At 32.4% G+C, this 20,730-nt stretch overlaps 1 protein-coding gene across 2 annotated transcripts in view; it reads left to right on the forward strand.

Annotated features, from left to right (window-relative positions):
* Window positions 1–20,730, forward strand: part of LOC118194531 (uncharacterized) — a 176,751-nt gene that overhangs the window by 52,649 nt on the left and 103,372 nt on the right. For both annotated transcript variants that reach the window (XM_085814969.1, XM_085814968.1), the window contains exon 4: window positions 5,523–5,595. In XM_085814969.1, the coding sequence (XP_085671095.1) occupies window positions 5,523–5,595 (73 nt within the window). The remainder of the gene's footprint in view (window positions 1–5,522; window positions 5,596–20,730) is intronic.

The following is a 20,730-nucleotide window of genomic DNA, read 5'->3' on the forward strand; positions in this document are numbered from 1 at the left end:
CAGATATCCAGACATTACAAATTTTATCAGTACCTTAAGATTAAGATCGGCCATTCATCTAATCAGAACAACAAAATATTCATATATTAAGCAAACAGGCACTTAAAAGAGAGGGTGACCAGATCTCAGATAGCTAAAATATCTGAAGAAAGACTTTCCAAACTTAAAAGGTCATTATTTGGAAGACTAAGGCCAAGTGTAGAACAACCTGCTGAAATTCTACAGAACACTATGGTTCATCATGGGTTGTTTAGTTACTTGAAGAGGAAAGAGGTATACCTGAATTTGCAACAACACGAAATGAGGGAAAAAATGAGGTCTTTTTTACTAAATATTTTAGTTATTCACCAAATCATGTGTATAGCTTTAGGTACTAATGTGTCATATGACACTGTGAAGGTTTGGTACGAAAGTTCAAAAACAAGGACTGTGACATTCCAGAAGCAGAGCGCTCTGGCCAGCATACTAATGTTGATGAGGCCCATCTGCGAGAACTTGCGTAAGAACATCAATATGCAACCACTGGAGAGTTACTAAGGAATTAGACGCTCCATGGTCATATAGTCCATGCCATTAGTCGCACTATGCATCGCATAAACTTGACGTAAAACTTCAATCACTTCAATCACTGTGTGCCGCATGAGCTGACTCAAGCAGATAAGGACAGATGTGTTCGAGCCTCCACTCGAATATCAACTCAAGAATAAAATTCTAGATCGGATTATGACTTGTGATGAAACATGGATTTACTTCAACAACACAAGCCGAAAATAGGGCTGGTCTGTGCCCGGTCAGTCCGTCGACAGTATCGCAAAGCACAGTGCGACTAACAAGTGGACCATTCTTTGTATCTGGTGGGATTGCCACAGCATTATCCACAAAGAGTATCTGGGAAAAGGTAAAACCCTCAACAGTAAGATCTACAGTAAGTTGCTAGTCTGTGTTTATTTGCATCAACACGGTGTCGAACTGAGTTCCGTCACAAAGAGGTAATATTCCATGAAGAGAATGCAAGACCATGTGCCTCTGCATTTACCGGCTGAGCTTTGTATGCACTAGAATGGAATCTTTTGCCACTCCCGCCATATAGTCCTGACATCACTCCTTCATACTTCTACCTTTTTTCACACCTGCAGCTATGTCTTGCTCGTGCTATCTTCCATTCTGCACAGGACATCCGAAATAAGGTTGATCTGTTTTTTTCTCACAACTACCAAGCTTCTATGCCAAATGCTTTGAAAAACTACCAAAACGTTGACAGAGAATTATAAATTTGGGTAGCTGCGCTAAATATGCAGCTTTCGTGTTCTTTTCCTAACTTTATTAAGAATGTTTCTTGGCGGAAAACTTTCTTAACAGCCAGATATGAGGGTTGCTATTTATATTTCTGGCCCAATAACAAAACAAAACAAAAAAAGATTATGATTGAAATTGGTTTTATGGTTTGTCATAATATTCTGTGAAGATCTATACACATTTGCTGCATTTGAAACAATTTTCAAAGCACTTTTTCCACTCCGATTGAGATAACTTCAAAACATGCATTTTGAATGAATTAACCACTTCTTCAGGTGTTGCAAATCTCTGACCACATAATTTGTTTTTGATCCGAGTTCATAAAAAAAGTCATTGGGTGCCAAATCAGGGATGTACGGCGGATGACCCATCAGTTCAATGTTTTGGTTTGTGAAAAATTCTTTTGTTTGAGCCGATGTGTGGGAGCTCAGATTGTCATGATGAAGATCTCACCCCTTCTTCTTTTATATATAAGATCTCACCTCTTCTTCTTATATATATATATATTCTTTGATGACTTCTGGCAAACAAATGGGGATGTACCATTCAGAAGTGATCATCCTGTGTTACTGTAATGCTACTGTCACAATGTGACCAGCAATGCCGAAAAAACAGGCAACTATTTGCTTCGATGTGCTTCTTCTGTGAGCAATTTTTGTTGGATGTAACTCGTCTTGGAAGACCCATACAGTTGACTGCTGTTTCGTTTTGGGCTCAATCTTGTTTTATCAATTCATGCACAGCATTTATATTTTCTGGCACAACAACCGATTTTGGACAAGCTTCACCGAATTCGTCCTGGTGCGAACATAGAGCATGAGTGAATTCATTATACCAAATTTTTACAGGGCAGTTGGATGGTGTTTTATTGCTGTATAAAAAATTAAGTTCATCAAAGCACTCTTTTTTTCATAACTCGTCTTGATAATCCACGTTTAGTATTGTAGAAAATGTTCATGGGTCAATTCCATTTTTTGCCCAAGGTGAATTTTTCAGTTTGTAAACAACACAAATCAAGCTAAAATGGCAAAATGTTCTGAAGAAGTTATGGTTAAAAATGTCAGATTTTTTATTGGAATTCTCTTCGATCTCATAGCAACAATTACTGTTGTTCCCAAGGCCAGAAATATAAATAGCAACTCTCATATATTCGACTTTAATGGAATTATACATAATAGTCCGACTAATAAAATAATGAACTAAAAGAAGAAAAATAATTCATTATATAATTTAATGGGAACAGTAGATTAAATAATTCTCTTTACAAAATTCACCTAAAATTTTATATTACAAATAACAAAAGAGTGGGGTTATGTTGGTATACTTTTGACAGTGTAATTATGTACGAATACTTTATAAGTTTGCAACCTAGAATTTATAGCTATGTATGTGGAACCTTGAGAACTGGTAAGCGAATAATCGCTTTAGTTCAGGAGAAAAACACGTAAACTTGAGAAGGGTTAATTACCCTTTATTGCTCAAAATAAAGTTTTACAGATGGCCCTTTCTCAGGACGTACAGAACAGCCTCCACTTGGGCTTGAACTGAAGAGTACTAAAAAAAATCAAACTTAGCTAATGCTGAACTAAAAAGATAGCCAAAACTATCAAAATTCTACAGGAGTTGGCCCCTTAAATGCTATCAAGGGCCTGAAATATGGCTGAGTGTAGTAATAGCTTAAAGAGAGTGAAGCCAAAAGGTAAATGCACACTAGTCAGAATCTCTGGCTCTCTAATGAAGTCAGTGGAACTTCGACTTAGTAGTGCTCTTCCTTCATTTGCATTTAACCACGATTCTAAAAATGCACTCTGGCAGGAAATTTGCAAGCAGAAATTAGAAGCAACAGGAAAGTAGCTTTAACTAAAAAGAAAACTGTTAAAAACTTAGGATAAACCGTACAACTTTTATTATTCATAATATAAAATTGTAAATGACTTTTGTAAAGAGTGTTATTTAATCTCATCTTTCCAATAAACACTTCAGTAAATTATTTTTCCACTTTGAATTTACTATTTTTCAAAATAAAAGAACTTTTAAAATGAAATGCTGAGATAAATGTATATAAATGTATGAAATGGAAAACATTAAAAGTTGCATGGTAGGATTTCATTGCAAGTAATTTGAAATGCTATGCAATCCTCAGTCTCTGTTGCTTTCTGAGATTGATGAAATGAACTGTAAATAATTATTGGATATGGTCATAAATAAATTATTGGTCATAGCCTTTTTATAAAGATGGGAAGGAAAAACTGCATTTACAAAATGGCAAAAAACTTCTGCAATAGGATCTTTGGAAGTTATTTGTTGCAAAGGGAGGGCTATAATATCGTTATATCTTTGAACTTTGTTTTGAAGCAGTTGTGATTATATTTGGGGGCAGGGAGCATTTTTCAAAAATTAAAAAAAAAAAAAATCAGAAATTTTATCAAGTGTGTCATACTTAGTTTAACAGAAAGATTTTTTCTTATTCTCTTTCCAAAAGTGTAAACAGTAAAATTTTGAGATTTTTAGTTTGCTCGTTAAATAAAGTATGCAAAAAATCATTGCAGCATTAAATTAAAAAAACATATAAATCATATTTTGGAAAATTCACTTCACCACATTATATTGTCATCCACAAACAGTGTATGCATAAAATTTGAGCTCATTAACTTATCAGGAAGTAGTTTAAAAATGAATGACAAACTTTTGACCATAGCGACACACAGTACGAGTGAACTAATTGAAAGTTCATAAAAAATATTTTACTCTGATTTAAACAAAGACTAATTGAAGTATGTTTTAATTAAAATGATGATTCAATTCATTAGATAATATTTCAGTTTTTTGCTAATAAAATCTTTCTTTTTCCCTTATTTAGTGTTTTTATGTGTGTGTTTTCAAAGCGTTATCACGAATCTATAAACTTATATGGTATTTCTCCCACCTTTCTAGCATGCCTTTGTGGTGTGGTGATCTGCATGCTGGGCGCATATTCCAGAGATCCATGTTTCGATTACCGGTGAAGGCATTGCTAATTTTTCTTTTCTCCTGCTTCCGAATAATTCCAAATGTCTCTACAGTGGTGCCCAAACTAAAAGGGTATTGGATGAGGATTCTCCACACCCAGGATTTGGCGATTGGGTCCCCTAAAAACCCCAGTCGCAATTTAAAAGGGGGAGTATATAAGGTATTTTTCCCGCCTTCCTAGCATGCTTTCGTGGTGTGGTGGTCTGCACGCTCAGTGCTTATTCCAGAGGTCCGTGGTTCGATTCCCAGCAAAGTCGTTGCTCATTTTTCATTTCTTCTGCTTCCAAATAATACCTAATGTCTCTACAAACTTAAACACAACTTTTGATATATGCTGTTTTCCAGTATGTCTACATTTTTATTTTTTCGCCTTCAGCATGATTATTTCTTCAGTGGTTTTACAGGTTCCTGTAAAATCGCAGCATCTGTTATGTCTTGGTCCTGAAAAATCCTAAGCTTCTATATTTGACTAGTCTGTACTCCTTTGCTATTGATTCTTCATCAGCAGAGAATTTCTCCTTTGTATCAAAGATCAGATTTAATTTTCAAATATAACTTCATGTTAAATTTTCAACATTTGTAAATATGAGTATTGAAATTTACTTTATCAAAAATGTTTCCGGTACTCTTCTGTTATCAGGACCTAATTCAAAAATATATATATGCATGTATGTATGTGCATATGCACACATAGATACACGCACGAACACATACATTTCTGTATTTCGGAGCACCATTTTGCCTCCCAAAAATTTACAAACATTTAACTTTCTAGCGTCAAATGTCTTTAGATAGTTCACCTGAATGCACAGGTTTGGTGTATTGGTACCAATATCAGTTTTAGTGCAAAGCATAGATGCTACAAATGAGAATTTTAAGATTGCTGTGTCCATAAGGAAAAGAAAATTAATCTTTGTCACAGAGTCAGAACTGCATATGAGAAATGTTAATTTAAAAAATTTGGAGCATTAAGGCCTTAAGCTGTACCTTGATTAATTGCTTAAATCTAGCCCAGTCCTAAGATTGGCTACATGAAACGTATTGTACAAGTTACGATATTGAATCTTAAACAGAAGAATGACAATCATGCAAGTCTATTTATTTATATAATAATAATTAATATAATTTATTTATATTTGTAAAATAGTTATGTACATAAATGTGAATTTCAGAGTGTTGTTATACTACATGTCTAACTAATCATATTTCTGCTTTAGAAAATGAATTGTGGGAGAAAATAGAGAGTGTGCTGCAGGAACAAAAGCTGTGTGAATCTGCTGTAGATGAAAAGTAAGGGAAAGAATTTTTTCACCCTCTCTAAATTCTTGGTCAGTAATAGATCAGCAGGCTACATTGGCTCATAAGCAGTTTGCTTCATGGTTATTAATATTTTGCTAGTATTTATTGCTAAAAAAAACACTTCCTTATTGTATGTGTACTTTTATGCTTTTTCTTACAACATATACTCAGACATATAATATCTCTGTTAGTTACCATATAGTGGGAAATTTACTGATTAAACTTGTTACATTGTGTGAGCACTCCCATTATCTTCATCAGCTAGCATTATGTATTAAAATTTATAAATATAAATTTTTGTTAAAAAATGCACTCAAAAGAATATTTTGAATTTATGGTATAAATTTTGTATGTATTTATATTCCTTATTATATTATCCTATGGTATTGTTTTGTTTGCAAATAGTTTTACAAAGATAATTTGAAATAAATATAATAATATTTTGAAAAATAAATCCTTTTTATTGCTTCAAGATGCAGTCCTAAGATTGGCTACATGAAACGTATTGTACAAGCTACGGTATTGAATCTTAAACAGAAGAATGACAATCATTACCCAGCTTCAGTCATAAGTGGAAATCTACCATAATATTTTGCTGTGACTGGTTTATTGAATAATTCACACAATACAGGACTGTCTTTTTTTTTTTTTTTTTTTTTTTTTCATGCTTTCTTTGTTATATGAATTCTGTTCACCTCTTTTGTAAAAGGGGGCGGAAATTGCACTCCACACTCATTCAAAAATCAATGCCGCCATTGAGCACAAGACATTTATTCCTACTCACTATACATATACTATAATACAGAAAAAACTAGAAAGATTATCTAGCACCATCTCTTGTCGGGCAGTGGAGGTCATAACACACCCATGACCCAATCATCAGCTCAACCAGAAATATAAGTATAAAACATGGGAAAAAAAAAATCAATCAATCGGTGATTTACAAGAAGTCTGACCAGTTTATGTATTGGTCTTTTCATTTCACCCGACACAGTTTTTAATTTGGGTTTACTCTCTGGTCAGTTCCCTTATACGTGCAAATTACTTTTGCCATCTTCCACTCAAGTGATGGCAAGTTTTCATCCTTGATTAGCACCAAGTCATTCACACGTAAATCGGTACTGGGAAGTTTCCACTTGTTGTGCACTTGCAAACCAGTCAAGTAGTCTTTTGACCACAGTTTCCAAAACGATTGGGAAATCTGTGTGACTAATTTCACAGATGGGAATTTTCTCATTTGTAACATCAGGCTCAGGAACACTTTTTAACTCGGAACCTATAATAAAGTGACCTAGTATAATGACAGAAGAATCATTTGTGTCTTCAGAAGCAGCCACTAAAGGACGGGAGTTAAATATGGCTTCAATCTCCACTAGACACATTGAAAATTCTTTTTGTGAGAGGATCTGCGATCTTATAATACGTCTCATGTGAAACTTCATCGATTTAATGGCAGCCTCCTATAGGCCTCCAAAATGAGGGGCTGGTGGAATATTCATTGTCCATTTAATGCCTTCGTTGGTCAAGTAAGTGCCAAGTGCCTCTATTGTACACGCTTTTAAGTAATTCTTTGCACCGATAAAGTTCGTTCCACAATCACTGAATATTTCAGTTGGCTTTCCTCATCCGATGAATCGTTTTAGAGCTGCAGTATATGCCTGAGCATTAAGATCACTAACAAGTTCTAAATGGATGTCTTTTGTTTTAAAGCATACAAATACACACACGTACATTTTCAGTGGTTTAAGTCCTCTACCAGGTCTAGGGCTGATCAAGAATGGTCCCGAGAAGTCAGTTCCAGATCTAAAAAACGGTCTTCCGGGATTCACTCTTGCAGAAGGTAAGTCAGCCATCATTTGTTTCGAAAACTCAGAGCAAAATCTGGCACAGATAATGCACTTTCTTACTTCTCTGTGTATTTCAGTTTTTGCTCCCATAATCCAATACTTTTGTTTCATCGCAGAGTTAACTAATTGTATTCCTGCATGCATATAATTAAGATGATAAAATGTCGCTAATAATTTTGTAACAGGATGATTCTTAGGCAATATTATTTGTTTTTTCGCAGGCTCTGTCAAGCTGGCATTTCTTAAGCGTTCTCCTACACGTTGTATGCCACTGTTGTCTAAGAACGGATTTAGAAAAATTAAAGAACTTTTCTTTAACACTCTCGCTTTCTCTAAAGTAGCCATTTCCTTTTATAATCAGTTCTTTGACTAGTTTGATTATAATATCATGTGCTTCTTTTAGTTCACTTATTTCTAAGACGGAAGTCAAAATCCTATTCCCCCTAACATTTCTTATAAACTTTAAACACCAAGCGATAACACTCTGCAACTTGCTCCAAGCTGAAAATTTGTTCCAAAGCTACTCAACTAATTCCAACTGAACTACGAAACATTTGACAGAATTTTTCCTTTGCTCTCTTAGTATTTTCACACTGTCTACATTTGGTAGCCCTCTAACTCACTGTTTAGGCCAACTCTCAAAACCTTTCTGAAACCAAATTGGACCGGATCACCATTTTTCATTAAGTACCAACTTCTTAGCCAAGATTCCTCTAGTAAGCAAATCTACAGAATTATCGACAGACGAACAATAGTACCAATCACTTGGAATTGATCTTTCCTGAATTTCCACAACCCGGTTGGCAACAAACTGTTTCCATTTCTTCGCACTTCCCTTCACCCAATACAACCCAATAGAAGAATCACTCCAAAATACTATTCTTCCAATTTTATCCTTGAAAACACTTAAGGTAATTTCCCACTCTAGCACCTGTTACCATGGCCATTAGCTCCAACCGCGGCAGCATTAGTTTCTTTAATGGTGACACTCTACTCTTCGACATTATAAAGGATGCTGTAACTCCCATTATTCTCACAATATCTAAAATAAACAACTGTTCCGTAAGCACTTGGTGAAGCATCGCAAAACACACATACTTCTGCTAGCTTGTTCTCACAATCCAGAAAGCAATATTTCGGAATATTGATGTCTATTAATTTTCCAGTTTTTTTACACCATGTTATCCACTTTTGCTGCAAGTCCTCTGGCAACTCTTCGTCCCAATCACATACTCTCTCCCAAATTTTCTGTAGCACTAGCTTTATACGTTTTCACAAATGCAGCAATCAAACCAATAGGATCAAAGATTCTTGTAGCTGTCTGTAAAAATGCACCTTTTAGTACGTCGCAACGTTTTCCAGGAATCCACCAAACCCTTCACCTTCAATGACAACTCATCTCTATCAGGATTCCAATTCAACAGCTGTTGAACTTCAGCTATCTTACTAAGTCCATTTCCTATCCACAATTTTTTTAATTCTCTGCTTTTTGACCTCAGTTTCCTCAAATTAAATCCACCACTCTTTAATATTGATGCAGCATCCAGCAACAACTCAAATGATTCTTTCACACTCTCTCCACCGTGATATAAATTGTCTACATAAAGTGATGAAATTAACTTTTCAAATGACATCGGTTTAGTTTTCTGACATTTGTTTTATATGATGCTTTATCGTAGCACTCAAAATGAAAGGGGAACTTTTACATCCAAAGGGTATATTTTTCGTTCTGATAATTTTATGTTCTTTACTAGGGTTATCTGAATACCAAAGAAATTTCTGTCAGAAATTTTTATCATTAAGAAAGCCTTCTCTATATCATCATTAAACACTATCTTGTAATTACGAAATTTTAGAATCACATCAAGAATATTTGAATTTAAATTTGAGCTAATTTTCAGATAATTGTTTAACCTTTTCGCGACGGTGCACCTTTGTTTAAGACGCTTGTGCTGGACGGAAGAGAATCGAAGGCAATCACCGTACAGGACGGAGGTTTTGCATCGCTAAGCCTAATTTTATAACAAAAATCAGGAAAACAAAAGTTTCGCTTCTAGCATTGTAATTTTTGGTATCATTTTAGATTATTACTTGAGCTCTTATATATGTTAAAACTAGCCCTTAAAACGTTTTTTTTCTTTATTTTACATGAAAATATATTTAAAAAATTGCTTATCTTCTAAAGTAATTTTCATAAGCGCTATTCAAATTATTCCAAAGTTTTAATTGATAAAATCCATCAATAAAGTTTAAAATTAATAAAAAGAACACAATAAAGACTATTTACAGTAAGAAGTAACAAAATTTAAAATGAAAACGAGTAAATCTCGTTTTGTAAATCTCGAAGCACAGAGAAGTATCACTTTGTAACTCTTAGAAAAAGTATAACTTTTTAACTCTTTAGAAAATCAATCAGTATTCTCATTTGCGTTAGTAAATGGTTCACTAACTATACGAGGGTATTCTTCCTCTGATAAATAGTGCCTTCCCGCCATAATAGACTGGAGGTGAGGCTTTCCTAAATAAAAAAGAAGGAACGGAAATATATCTAAAGGCAATGCAAAACATAAAATAACTCCGCACAGTAACCCTAAAAGACCGTACATAGTAGAGAAAAAAATAGAATAAAAAAAAGGAATTGGATATAAATCAGATTCGAGAATTTTTTCGTTAGCACACAGCGATTTAAAGAGCTCACCTCTGTTTACGTTTTTCCTCCGCCCACCCCCACCCTCGAAGAGCTGATGAGTAAAATACCAAAGTCAAGCAGAATATATCAAACTCAAGGTCAGGAACCTAAAACTGTGTTCATTTCAAAAGTAATGGACACAGGATGCCATCTAGTGGCCTTCAGAAAAACATTCCACCTTAAAATGCGTATATTCCGTCCTCTGAATGCAATCTTTACTGATGCGTGGATGGGACGCCCGGCTGTAATAGACATTCTTAGGGAATGCGTATATGAAACACCCATCCTGAAAGGGTTAAAGAAAGATTACCTTTAGATTTTGAAGTACAGTTAAGGACTATATGAACTTTGGTTGTTTCTTTATCTTTCTTAACAACTGCTCTATGAGGCATAAAATACTCATCTCTCTCGCATTCCTCAATAACTCCATTTTGTTTTTGGTAATTTATTATTTCCCTATACTCATTAGCAACCCGATCATTTTTAGAGAAATCTTTTCCTAACTCATCAAACGGCTTTTTAGCTAAAAAATAATTATTTCCTTATTCATCGTAGCTAAACTTCCATAACAAATCAGTTTCATATATCTCATTCACGAATTTAAAATTTTTCTCAAATTCATCTATTAATGTGTTATCAACTATATATAACTCTACTTTTTCTTTAACTCCTAAAGCATCAAGATCCCACAATACCTGAACATCTGAAGCAGCTACACAAAAATTCGCTGAAACTGCAGTCTTAGCATTTGGCTTGTAAACATCTTGACTTCTCTGTAAAGCAAACCCGGAAATCGTTGGTGCACAAGTAATTTCCTGGTTTATTTTTTCGAAAGAAGAGGCTTCAATAATCTGCCTCAATTAATATCTCAATGATTTTATAACTGTCACAGCAGTCGGCTAAGACTAATCTGCGGAACTACATAATATTTTGTACAACTTCACTTAGAACAGTTCAATTTGAATACCCTTGATTAGGGTTGTATCTACTAGATAATTTTAATTCTGCTACTACATATAATTTCTCAGTAAGCTTTCCTGAGCCAAAAGAAAACTAACAACCTTTCCTTTCGAATTGATTTTAATTTTAAGCAATTTGCAAGGGGCTTCGTACACCAATATCTTTCGGAGCCATTATCGCATAAAATTCGTGTCATTTTATTGAACTTTGTTTTATTAACAGAGCTAATGTATATACTGCAAGTGAGTAACAGCACAGATGATTTATACATTGGACTTGACACAGAAGAATTACTTTGAGTTTGCTTGGCGCCACCATTCTCTACATTCGAAAGAGCTGTACTTTGATTAGAAAAATGTGTCATGGGATGATGAACTTTCCCACAGGAACAACTCTACACTTTTTTGCATTACACTCCGAAGAAAAACATTTGAAACAAAGGTTATTTTGCTTAATAATTTCAACACGCTCATTTACTGAAAGCCGTTTAAAATTAGGTCAATTTTGAATTGAGTGGTTTGGATTAGTTTTACACAAAATACATGTTTGATTTTTTGCTCCAGATACATATACATTAGAAATATTTTTGTAATTATAATTATGAAGTTTATTAACATTATTTCCTTTAAGTTTATTAACATTATTTCGACTCTTTTATTATCGCTACGTGTAAATGATTTTTCAAAAAGTGATTCTGGTTTCTGTTTACCTTCTGATGACAAATAAATATCGCATTCACGACCCTAAAGTTTGGGGTTCGAACCATGTCTCTTCCTGTTTAACTATGTATTATATGGGTCTTTCAAGGTTCGTACGGTCCTTAAAAGTCCTTAAGTTTTTGGAATCGATTTTTGGTTGTTAAAAGTCCTTAATTTTGGCCAAAATCGGCAGAAGGTACTTAATTTTAATCATCTGAAATTTCTGTCTGTTGGCTATTTTTTGAATGGGTTTATGAGATATAATTTGTTCCTATTTGTAATATAAATAATGGTGGGATACTGGAGATTCTGAGTAAGAAGTTAATCATAAGCATTTCAAAATTATTTCTTTTTTTGTAATGAAGATCCCTCAAACAACTTTCCTCTTTTGGGGATGTGAATTCTTTTATTAAACGGTTCTAAATTTGGCGATTATCAACATTTTGGCGATCATAAGATCGGTTTCTATAGAAAATATTAATTCCGAAATCTAGAAATTTTTTGACGATTTTTTTAAAACATTCTAACATTGATAAATTTCATTAAAATAATGGTAATATATTGGAATTATATTTAAGAAATAAAATTAAAGCATTTTTATTTTTCACTGTCATATTATAAAGTTCCATTTTGGCCACATATTATACAATTTTTTGAATCTGAAAAATAAGCAAGGAATATTGCTATAAAGCACAGTTTACAAAATAGTTTTTAGCAAAAGCAAAATAGCTATGTAATTAATTAAAAATGTCTTTTAAATTTGTTCATGGTAAGAATTTTTACAATTTCTCAGAATGATCAGAATTCTTAGAAAATGCATCAGTTTTCTCTATAAAATTAATTTCACACTTTTTTCCTCCGTTTTTTTTTTTAAAACATTTCTGCCTTTTTGCTGTTACAGAATTCGTAGGGCTAATATTTTTTTAGGATTTTAGACATTGAAGTTTGGAAAGTTTAGAAAGATTTTAAGGCAAATTTATAGACCTGCGATTCTAAAGGATTCTAGAAAAATGTGATAAAATGAAAAATGTCTCCATGTAGTAACACGCAGTTTCTTACATTTTGGTGAACATCTGTAAGAACAAAGAAAACATAATAGTTGAATTTTTTACTTCTGATTCTAGAATCGCTGTCTTAACATTTTTATCTTCCCTTTATTTTCTCTACTTTTCACTAGATACAAGTTTGGAAAATATCAAAAGTACTTCTAATTTTATCATATGGACAGGCATTATAGAAAGGAATTTTTTTATTAATAAAGAAATTGAAAACTGACAATTCAAAAGATTCATCTAATATATTTTAATGCGTCATACACAGAGCTGGCGCTAGGCATTTTGCCACCTGACGCAGTCTCTGCGTATCCTAAATTCTGCTGCTTGGTGCCTTTCTAAATTCTGCTTCCAATGCCTGCTCTAAATTCTAAAAATTATGCTGCATCAGCTCTGTGACCAGACTTTACCATATATATTTCATATTTCTTCTGAATGCTTGTATTACTAAAGAAATAAAATTAGAAGCTTTTTCCATACATTCTAAATGCATTTAGTCTTTTAGAATAACAGAAGTCTAATTAAATCCCAAAAAATTAAAGTGAAAAGGAAACGTGTTGAAAAAAAAAAAAAAATAAATATGTAAAGAGAAGGAAAATTATTCTTCAAAGATATGTGCAGTTATTATTATGTAAATTACCCAGTTATTTACAGTTTCAGCCTTTACTATAATTTCCCATTTCTATTTCCTCACCAGAATGTAAATCAATTAGACAGTTTTTGGAGTGTAAGACTAGTGTGTTTCTGACCTCTACTTGCTTCATTTATAGGAAATATATTTAGACATGAGAACCTCACAGCACTTTAACTAAGAAGGTGCATTCCATCACCATTCATAAGAGAGTAGTTGTGCATGAAATAATTCAGGATTTTGGAAATGCACTCTTGGAATCTTGATAATTTTTAATGGCTCTACATGAGTTTAAGCTATTAAAAGTTTTGCATTAATATTTAGAGCTGTTAGAAGTTTTGACATAAATAATGCCTGTGTAGCCTTGTTTGTGCATGTCGCAGAATACATGAAGTTCACATTGAGAATAATCAGGAAATAAGACTTTTATAGGTATATGAATGAAATTCAAAAGTTAGTTCTTCCTGGCATAAAAGTTTCCATTCTTGATCAATCTTTTCTGGTACATCCCACGATAACTGTAATTTATGCAGTTTTGAAAGATAATTTTAGCTACAGTTACAGAAGGAGCTGCCCACCCCAATGGATTATAAAAAGCTTTCATACAAATGACAGAATAATCCTTTTTGTGGGAACACTTTGGTAATCTATTACTTTGAAATTGCATTTGAATTCATTATTTTCGAGATGCCATTCTAATCTCAGAACTTTTATGACTTTATTTTGTATTACATGATGAATATTTTTACTGTCCGAGTTTGTTAATGTAGCATTTTTTAATGTTTATGGTTCATTTGTTGATCATTTATGGAGCTCAATTCCACTCTTTTTTAGCATTTTCTGCTATTCATCTATCAGTGTTGTAACAATTCTTAATGCCATTTAGTTCATAAAAGTCTCTTAAAACTACATTCTTTGCCTTAAAAAATGTTAGTCCTTCATTAGTCGCTGATTGACTCAAAACTTAATTTGCAATATATGGAGCAGCAGCAGTTCCATACTTGTTTAAACAATGAACTTATATTTGTTTATCTGAGCTGGCTGTCTTTAATATTTTCTGAAAGACTTAAATCTTTTTTATGAATTTTTAATCTGTCAGTACATTATTCCTATACCCAGCTGTTATTGCAATATTATGAAATTTAAATCTTAGTAAACAATAGATTTTTGGCACAAAGATCGCTACACAAAGTGAAAATAACAAGCCAAAGAATTCCACAAACTCTGTATTCATGTACCTATTTTCACTTAAAAAACATCAGAGAATTGCACAAACTTGGCATTGCACACTCTCTTGACTTTGTCCATGTATACATCGAACTATATTCACTTAAAATGTCAAACGAGCAGCCACCAAAAAAATATATAATCTCAATAAACTACATTTTAAATCAAACAATGAAATAACATAAAAAAGGAAATTCATCTTTGCACTACACAAAGGAAATATCTACTTACCTTATTTACGAATTAACACATCTTCAGTCAAACAAAACTCCTTAACAGCATCTAAAAATTTCCTAAAATTATCTGAACTAGAATCTGTATACTGGCTTCAGCACATAAATTCACAAAATAAGAGTAAAAAAATCATCTGTATTGCTGTATCGTCTGACCATATGCATTTCCTTCCTACAAACTGGACACTTAATAATGGCTATTAAGTAAACCTTCATTTAACTAGTCAAGTAATGTTCTTTTCCTCTTTCTTTCCAAATCGTACAGAAGTTTCAAATTAATCTTACCACATTCAGCCATTTTACCGTCTAAACCAGAAAACAAGCAATGTACTTCCCAACCAACACGCACGACAAGCCCTTACAAATTCACAACAATCATGCAACCGATTATGTCATAATAGGGTTTCCATAACATTCAACTACTCAGGCTACCATAAATAAACCACCACTTGGCGATATATGAAACAACAACTTCGTGATAATACAAGGGGTACCCTTCTATCTACTCTATCAAAAACTACTCTTAATTTTGTAGTTAAGTTTTTTGAGTCATCCTTTACAAAGTAATATAGAATATCATAGTGTTTATTCTCTAATTTATGATCTGTTTGATACTAGTCCTATATACCTGAATGAAAAGCATTATTTCATAAATTGAATATACTGTTTGAATTTAGTGCTAATGAATTATTTAGGACACATTTGATAATTTTCATCATTATATGCAGAAATATATTCACTCCCCCCCAAAAAAATCAGCTGTTTGTGACTTGTAAAATAAATAGATCAACTACTGAATTTCTGGTTATTTTTGAAAATGATTGATGATAAAGGGATAGGGATATTATGTGTCACCTTATCCATTGGAAATGCTGTATTAATATTCTAATATCGCTTTGAAAGCAAAAAGTGAATAATAAACTTATTTAGTTTTCATTAATTATAAAATTAAATTTTCCTAAATATGATGTAGAAATCTTTCATTAGGTATATCCTAATTTCTTCTCATATTCTCTTGAAATAAATGATCTCTGGTATCCAGTGTCACATAAGTACCTGCCCAAATTGATGTTCAGAATTTTGAACTTTCATTAATGCACTACACAACAAAATATGATTGTTTTGTTGTGACTTTTTGCATTCAAATCATAATGAGAGGCATAAACTGTAGAAAACATATTTTGGATTCATCGACTGACCTCATTTAGGGATAAATTTGTAGTGGTATATTTGCATGCAGTATCTATGTTCACTGTACTGTATCAGTGCGTACTTGCTATACTGCGAGTGTAAAGATTTGAGCTTTTCGCCAAGAGATTCTCTTGCATCTGTACGTCACTGTTCCTACTTGTTCGTGGTCAACATTTGGCATCAACTTTTCACCATTTATTTAGTTTCTTATTTTACCTTTTAATTTTATGTTTTACCAAAGTTTTCGACCTTTGTTAAATGAACCTTCTAACAAGTTTGAAGTCTTGTAGCATAACCATCACCGCAAATTCTTGTATGTAAGGAGTCATATTATTTAACTGAGTTTTGTTGTTTGAATTGTTTACGAAGAGCAAAATATTGTAATGCTTCTTAAAGCAGTGATGATATGTATTAAACTTTTGCATCTTTTGAGGAAGTGCATATTAGATAAATGATTAAAACAGTAATGATTAGGTTTTACAAAGTCTTTGTTAAACTAATAAATTTAGAAATTTCAGTCATGTGGCTAAATTAGTATCATTTTTGCAATAGTCATAACCCAAAGTAGCTACAAGAACAAACTCTTATTCTGAGCCACAGATTATTGGCTTGTTATTTTGAAATGCTCTTGCATAATTCTTTAGAGAATTTGTTAATTCCGCAAGTTCCGTAATATCATTGCATTTAACATTAGAATTCTGGTTGTGGTCATTTTGACTGTATCTCCATTTTAATTGGACATAACTTTTTTAATGCTTTATTTAAATCTTTGATATTTTTTTACCTTTTTCTAAAATCTTACAAGTATTACATGATATTTTTTTTTTTTGGTCATTTTAGATAATTATTTTCGGCAATATTATTGTTCATACCTAGAATTACAGCTATCGGTCATTTTGACTGTATCCAGAAAATTATAGGTTTCTCAATATTTTTATGACTTTTCTTAGCTATTTCCGGTTTGCTGATAGATAAACAAGTGTATTTTTGGTAAGGAAGATTGCATATTTTACAGAAGCTAGTGGGGAGAGAAGGAGGGGGGATAAAAACACCTGTTTGGAGCACATTTCACTTGCGTTAGAAGGTTTATTTTTCAGTAGAGGAAAATGTGCTTTACTTAATTTGGATAGTTTTGTTGTTCTGATCTGTTTATTATGTCACATAGAAGCTTTGGTAGGAAATATCTAACAAAGGAAGAGATGCTGATTGTTTTTGAAAGTCTTTCTGATCAGGTAATCAGGTTCAGTTTCTGAATTTCAAACCGAAACTCCTTCCAATTTATCCCACAAGGACTGGATTGTTACTACTGAAACAAGTGAATCCAATTCATCTGATGGAGAACCTGTTCACAAAACAGAAAAGCAAAGTAAGAATTTAGATCAAGATCCCAAAGACTGCAAAATGATCCATTTGCCCTTGTTTCGAACATCTGGAATGCTTTTATAGAAAACTGCTTGAAATGTTATAAACCAAGCAAAAGTATAACAGCGGATGAACAATTATTTCCCATAAAGTCTCGATGCCGATTTATCCAGTATATGCCTTAAAAGGCTTGATGAATTTGGGATTAAATTTTGGCTAGTTACTAATGTATGGTCAAAATATTTACTGAACGGATTTCCCTATTGGGAAAAAATGAAACAAGACCAGTAGGAGAAATAATAGGTAGGCTACTGTATAAATGTAGCTTTTCGTTTGATGGAACTGCTGAAATTAGTTAAAAAAAAAAAAAAAAAAAAGAATTCAGGGATAAGCTGTGTTGCCATAATAAATCATTCAAAAAGAGAAGTACAGAGTAAAAATACGAGGGATAAGCTCTGTTCTAGTAAGATTGCTAAGCATGACGATATAATGCTTACGTCCTAGCAAGGGAAAAAACAAGAACATCCTGCTCCTAAGTACCATGCACCCAACATTGGAAATCACATACGGTGAAAAAAATACACCCGAAGTTGTGAATTTTTACAATTCAACCAAATATGGAGTTGATGTTTTGGACCTGATGGCCAGAAAATACTCAGCCATTGGTCAGTTCAAGTTTTATTTATTTATTTATTTATTTATTTATTTATTTATTATTATTTTTAAAAAATATTCTTGATTTGGCTGTGGTAAATGCATGGATAATTTACAAGGAAACAACCGAATATAAGAATATCAGCCATCGTAATTTTATTTTGAATATGGCGGAGGGGCTTCAAAAGATGTACACTGATAAAAAAAAAATGGGACAGTGCTATATCTCCGGTTCTACTGGACCGATTGCAAAATTCAAACTGCGTTTTTCATGTCTCGAAAGCGCGACTTAGGATATATATTAGATTTATATATAGCACTATTCTAACATAGGTATTTTTACACAAAATCGGACTTTTTCTGAAATAACATATCAATATTTTTCCATATTTCGATTCTACGACTCAAATTATGCCAGAATACCAAGTTTTGTAAAAATCGTACGAGTGGTTTTTAAAATATTAGCTCTCAAAATTTTAGCTCCTCAATGTTAATTGAATTTGGTAAATATTTAATGATATCTCTTTTTTTATTATTTTTCCTTTCACATTTCGAAATTTAGGTTCATTCCAAATAAAATTTACCCATTTTTTGTGTTTTATTTTTAAAATTTCTATTTTTAAATAATTTTTATAAATTTTTCGAAAAAAATTTTGAATTATAACCTATAAAATTTTTACCATCATCTTAAAGTAGGTGTATTTTGAAGTATATATGCAAAAAATTAGACTTTTTTATTCAAAATTTTCTAAGGTATACACGAATTTACATATTTTCGAGTTTTGAAATTTGGCATCTTTTTTTTGAGCGATCATAACGCCAAATGTGGTTTATGGATTTTTGTTACAGTGAATTGCCACAGCTATTTTTAACCTTAAATTTCAAGTAAAATTTTACGGAAAATTAATTATATGAAATATTTTCCCCTCAATGATGCGTAATAAATATTTATTAATACTATATGAAAAGCTATTTTTTTTAAATTACAGATGATATTATTCAAATTTTTAACTATTTTTTTTTTTAATTTCTCTCTTTCTTCCTTTTTTTAAAAAAAAATAAGAGTAAATTTTTGTAAGAGTAAATTTTTACCTTCGGCGTTTTATCGTCTGCTACTTTACTTTAACTTTGTTTAAATCGAATTGTCTATAACTGAGAATTTTCGTTTGATGTTTATTTGAATTTTATGAAAATATTTTATGACATTAACGTCATAATTTATTTCTAAAGAAACTGTTGCTTATGAAGTGGCTGAAAGAGTGGCTGATACTATCATCCATATTTTTAAAGCGCAGTATATTTTTATAGAAACATAAGATTTAGAATAATCATTTTTATAAAAGTCAAATTATGATATAAACATACAACCCTCTAGAGACTGAATTAATGGAAGTTCAATGGTTATGTAGAAATGATCTGAAGCTACTTAATGGCTGGATAAGTCAGTAGGTTCTGTGGACAAGTAAGAATAATTATAAAAACGACACCCAACATTCTGGATTCGATTAACAACGAGGATACAATGTTTATTAAATGAATGTAAGAATTTTTAGAACATAAAAAATCAACTAATTTTTATCCTAAAATGTATTTTTGTGCGTAGTGTATTTTCATTATATCCTTAAAATTCTAATTTAGAATGTAATTGTCAAGAACTGAATCCTAATCATGAGAAATATAATAATTATTATGGTTATTAATAAATCCTTCTTATAAAGTAATTGCAAATATTTCAAAAAACTTTCTGTTTAAACGAAAATAATTTTCTATGCAAATATTTTAATTTTATATTAATCAAGATCGCACACGATATTATTTATTTACACTTCAATTCTGACCGTCAGCTCTAGTAGAAGTTACAAATCAATTATATTTAATTAAGGATTGGATTGAATTGGATTGGATTGTTTAATTATGGCAAAGCTCACCACGGTTATCTGCCTAAAGGGAGGGATTCCTTCGTGGAGGACTTTCTAAGGGAAACTGGCTCGTATACACATTACACGTGGGGAAAACCACGAAAATGCCCATGCCAGCCCATTCGCGAGATTCGAACCTCAGACCGAACTACAAGTGTTCAGCGTCTTTACCGATCAGCCGCTGGTGGGCTATTTAATTAAGGAATGACCATCTAAGTTTAGAAACAGCGTACCGTAACAGGAATTCAATTATTGGCGCCGTATCTTTCATGTTACTCCCGATTGGCAAGCTACATGATTTTTAATAAGTATTCGGGTTTTGCTAGTAACTTCACTTGGAAATCGCGCTTAAACTAGGTTAGTTGGTTATTTGAACATAGAAAGAACATGGGAGCTATTTGATTAAGATGCTTTCATAGAGAACCTTTGTAAAGAGAACCTAGAAAACTACGAAAACCAACCATACAGCCTGGCTTAGATTTTGCAGCAAACAATTAGTATTTAACAATCTGCAAATGCTAGGCAACTGGTGAGGCTCCAATTAAATCTCTAATTTAATAATTTATTTGTAAATATTTAAAATATTGTTGTATTCTTAGACACAAAAAGCAGAATTTAAGTTTTGTTAACTCGTTAGTAAACTACCAAGCCGTAGTGCAAATG

This window comes from Stegodyphus dumicola, chromosome 4 (genome assembly GCF_044657685.1).
Source record: "Stegodyphus dumicola isolate Sdum_Otavi_A_Nest chromosome 4, ASM4465768v1".
NCBI lineage: Eukaryota > Metazoa > Arthropoda > Arachnida > Araneae > Eresidae > Stegodyphus > Stegodyphus dumicola.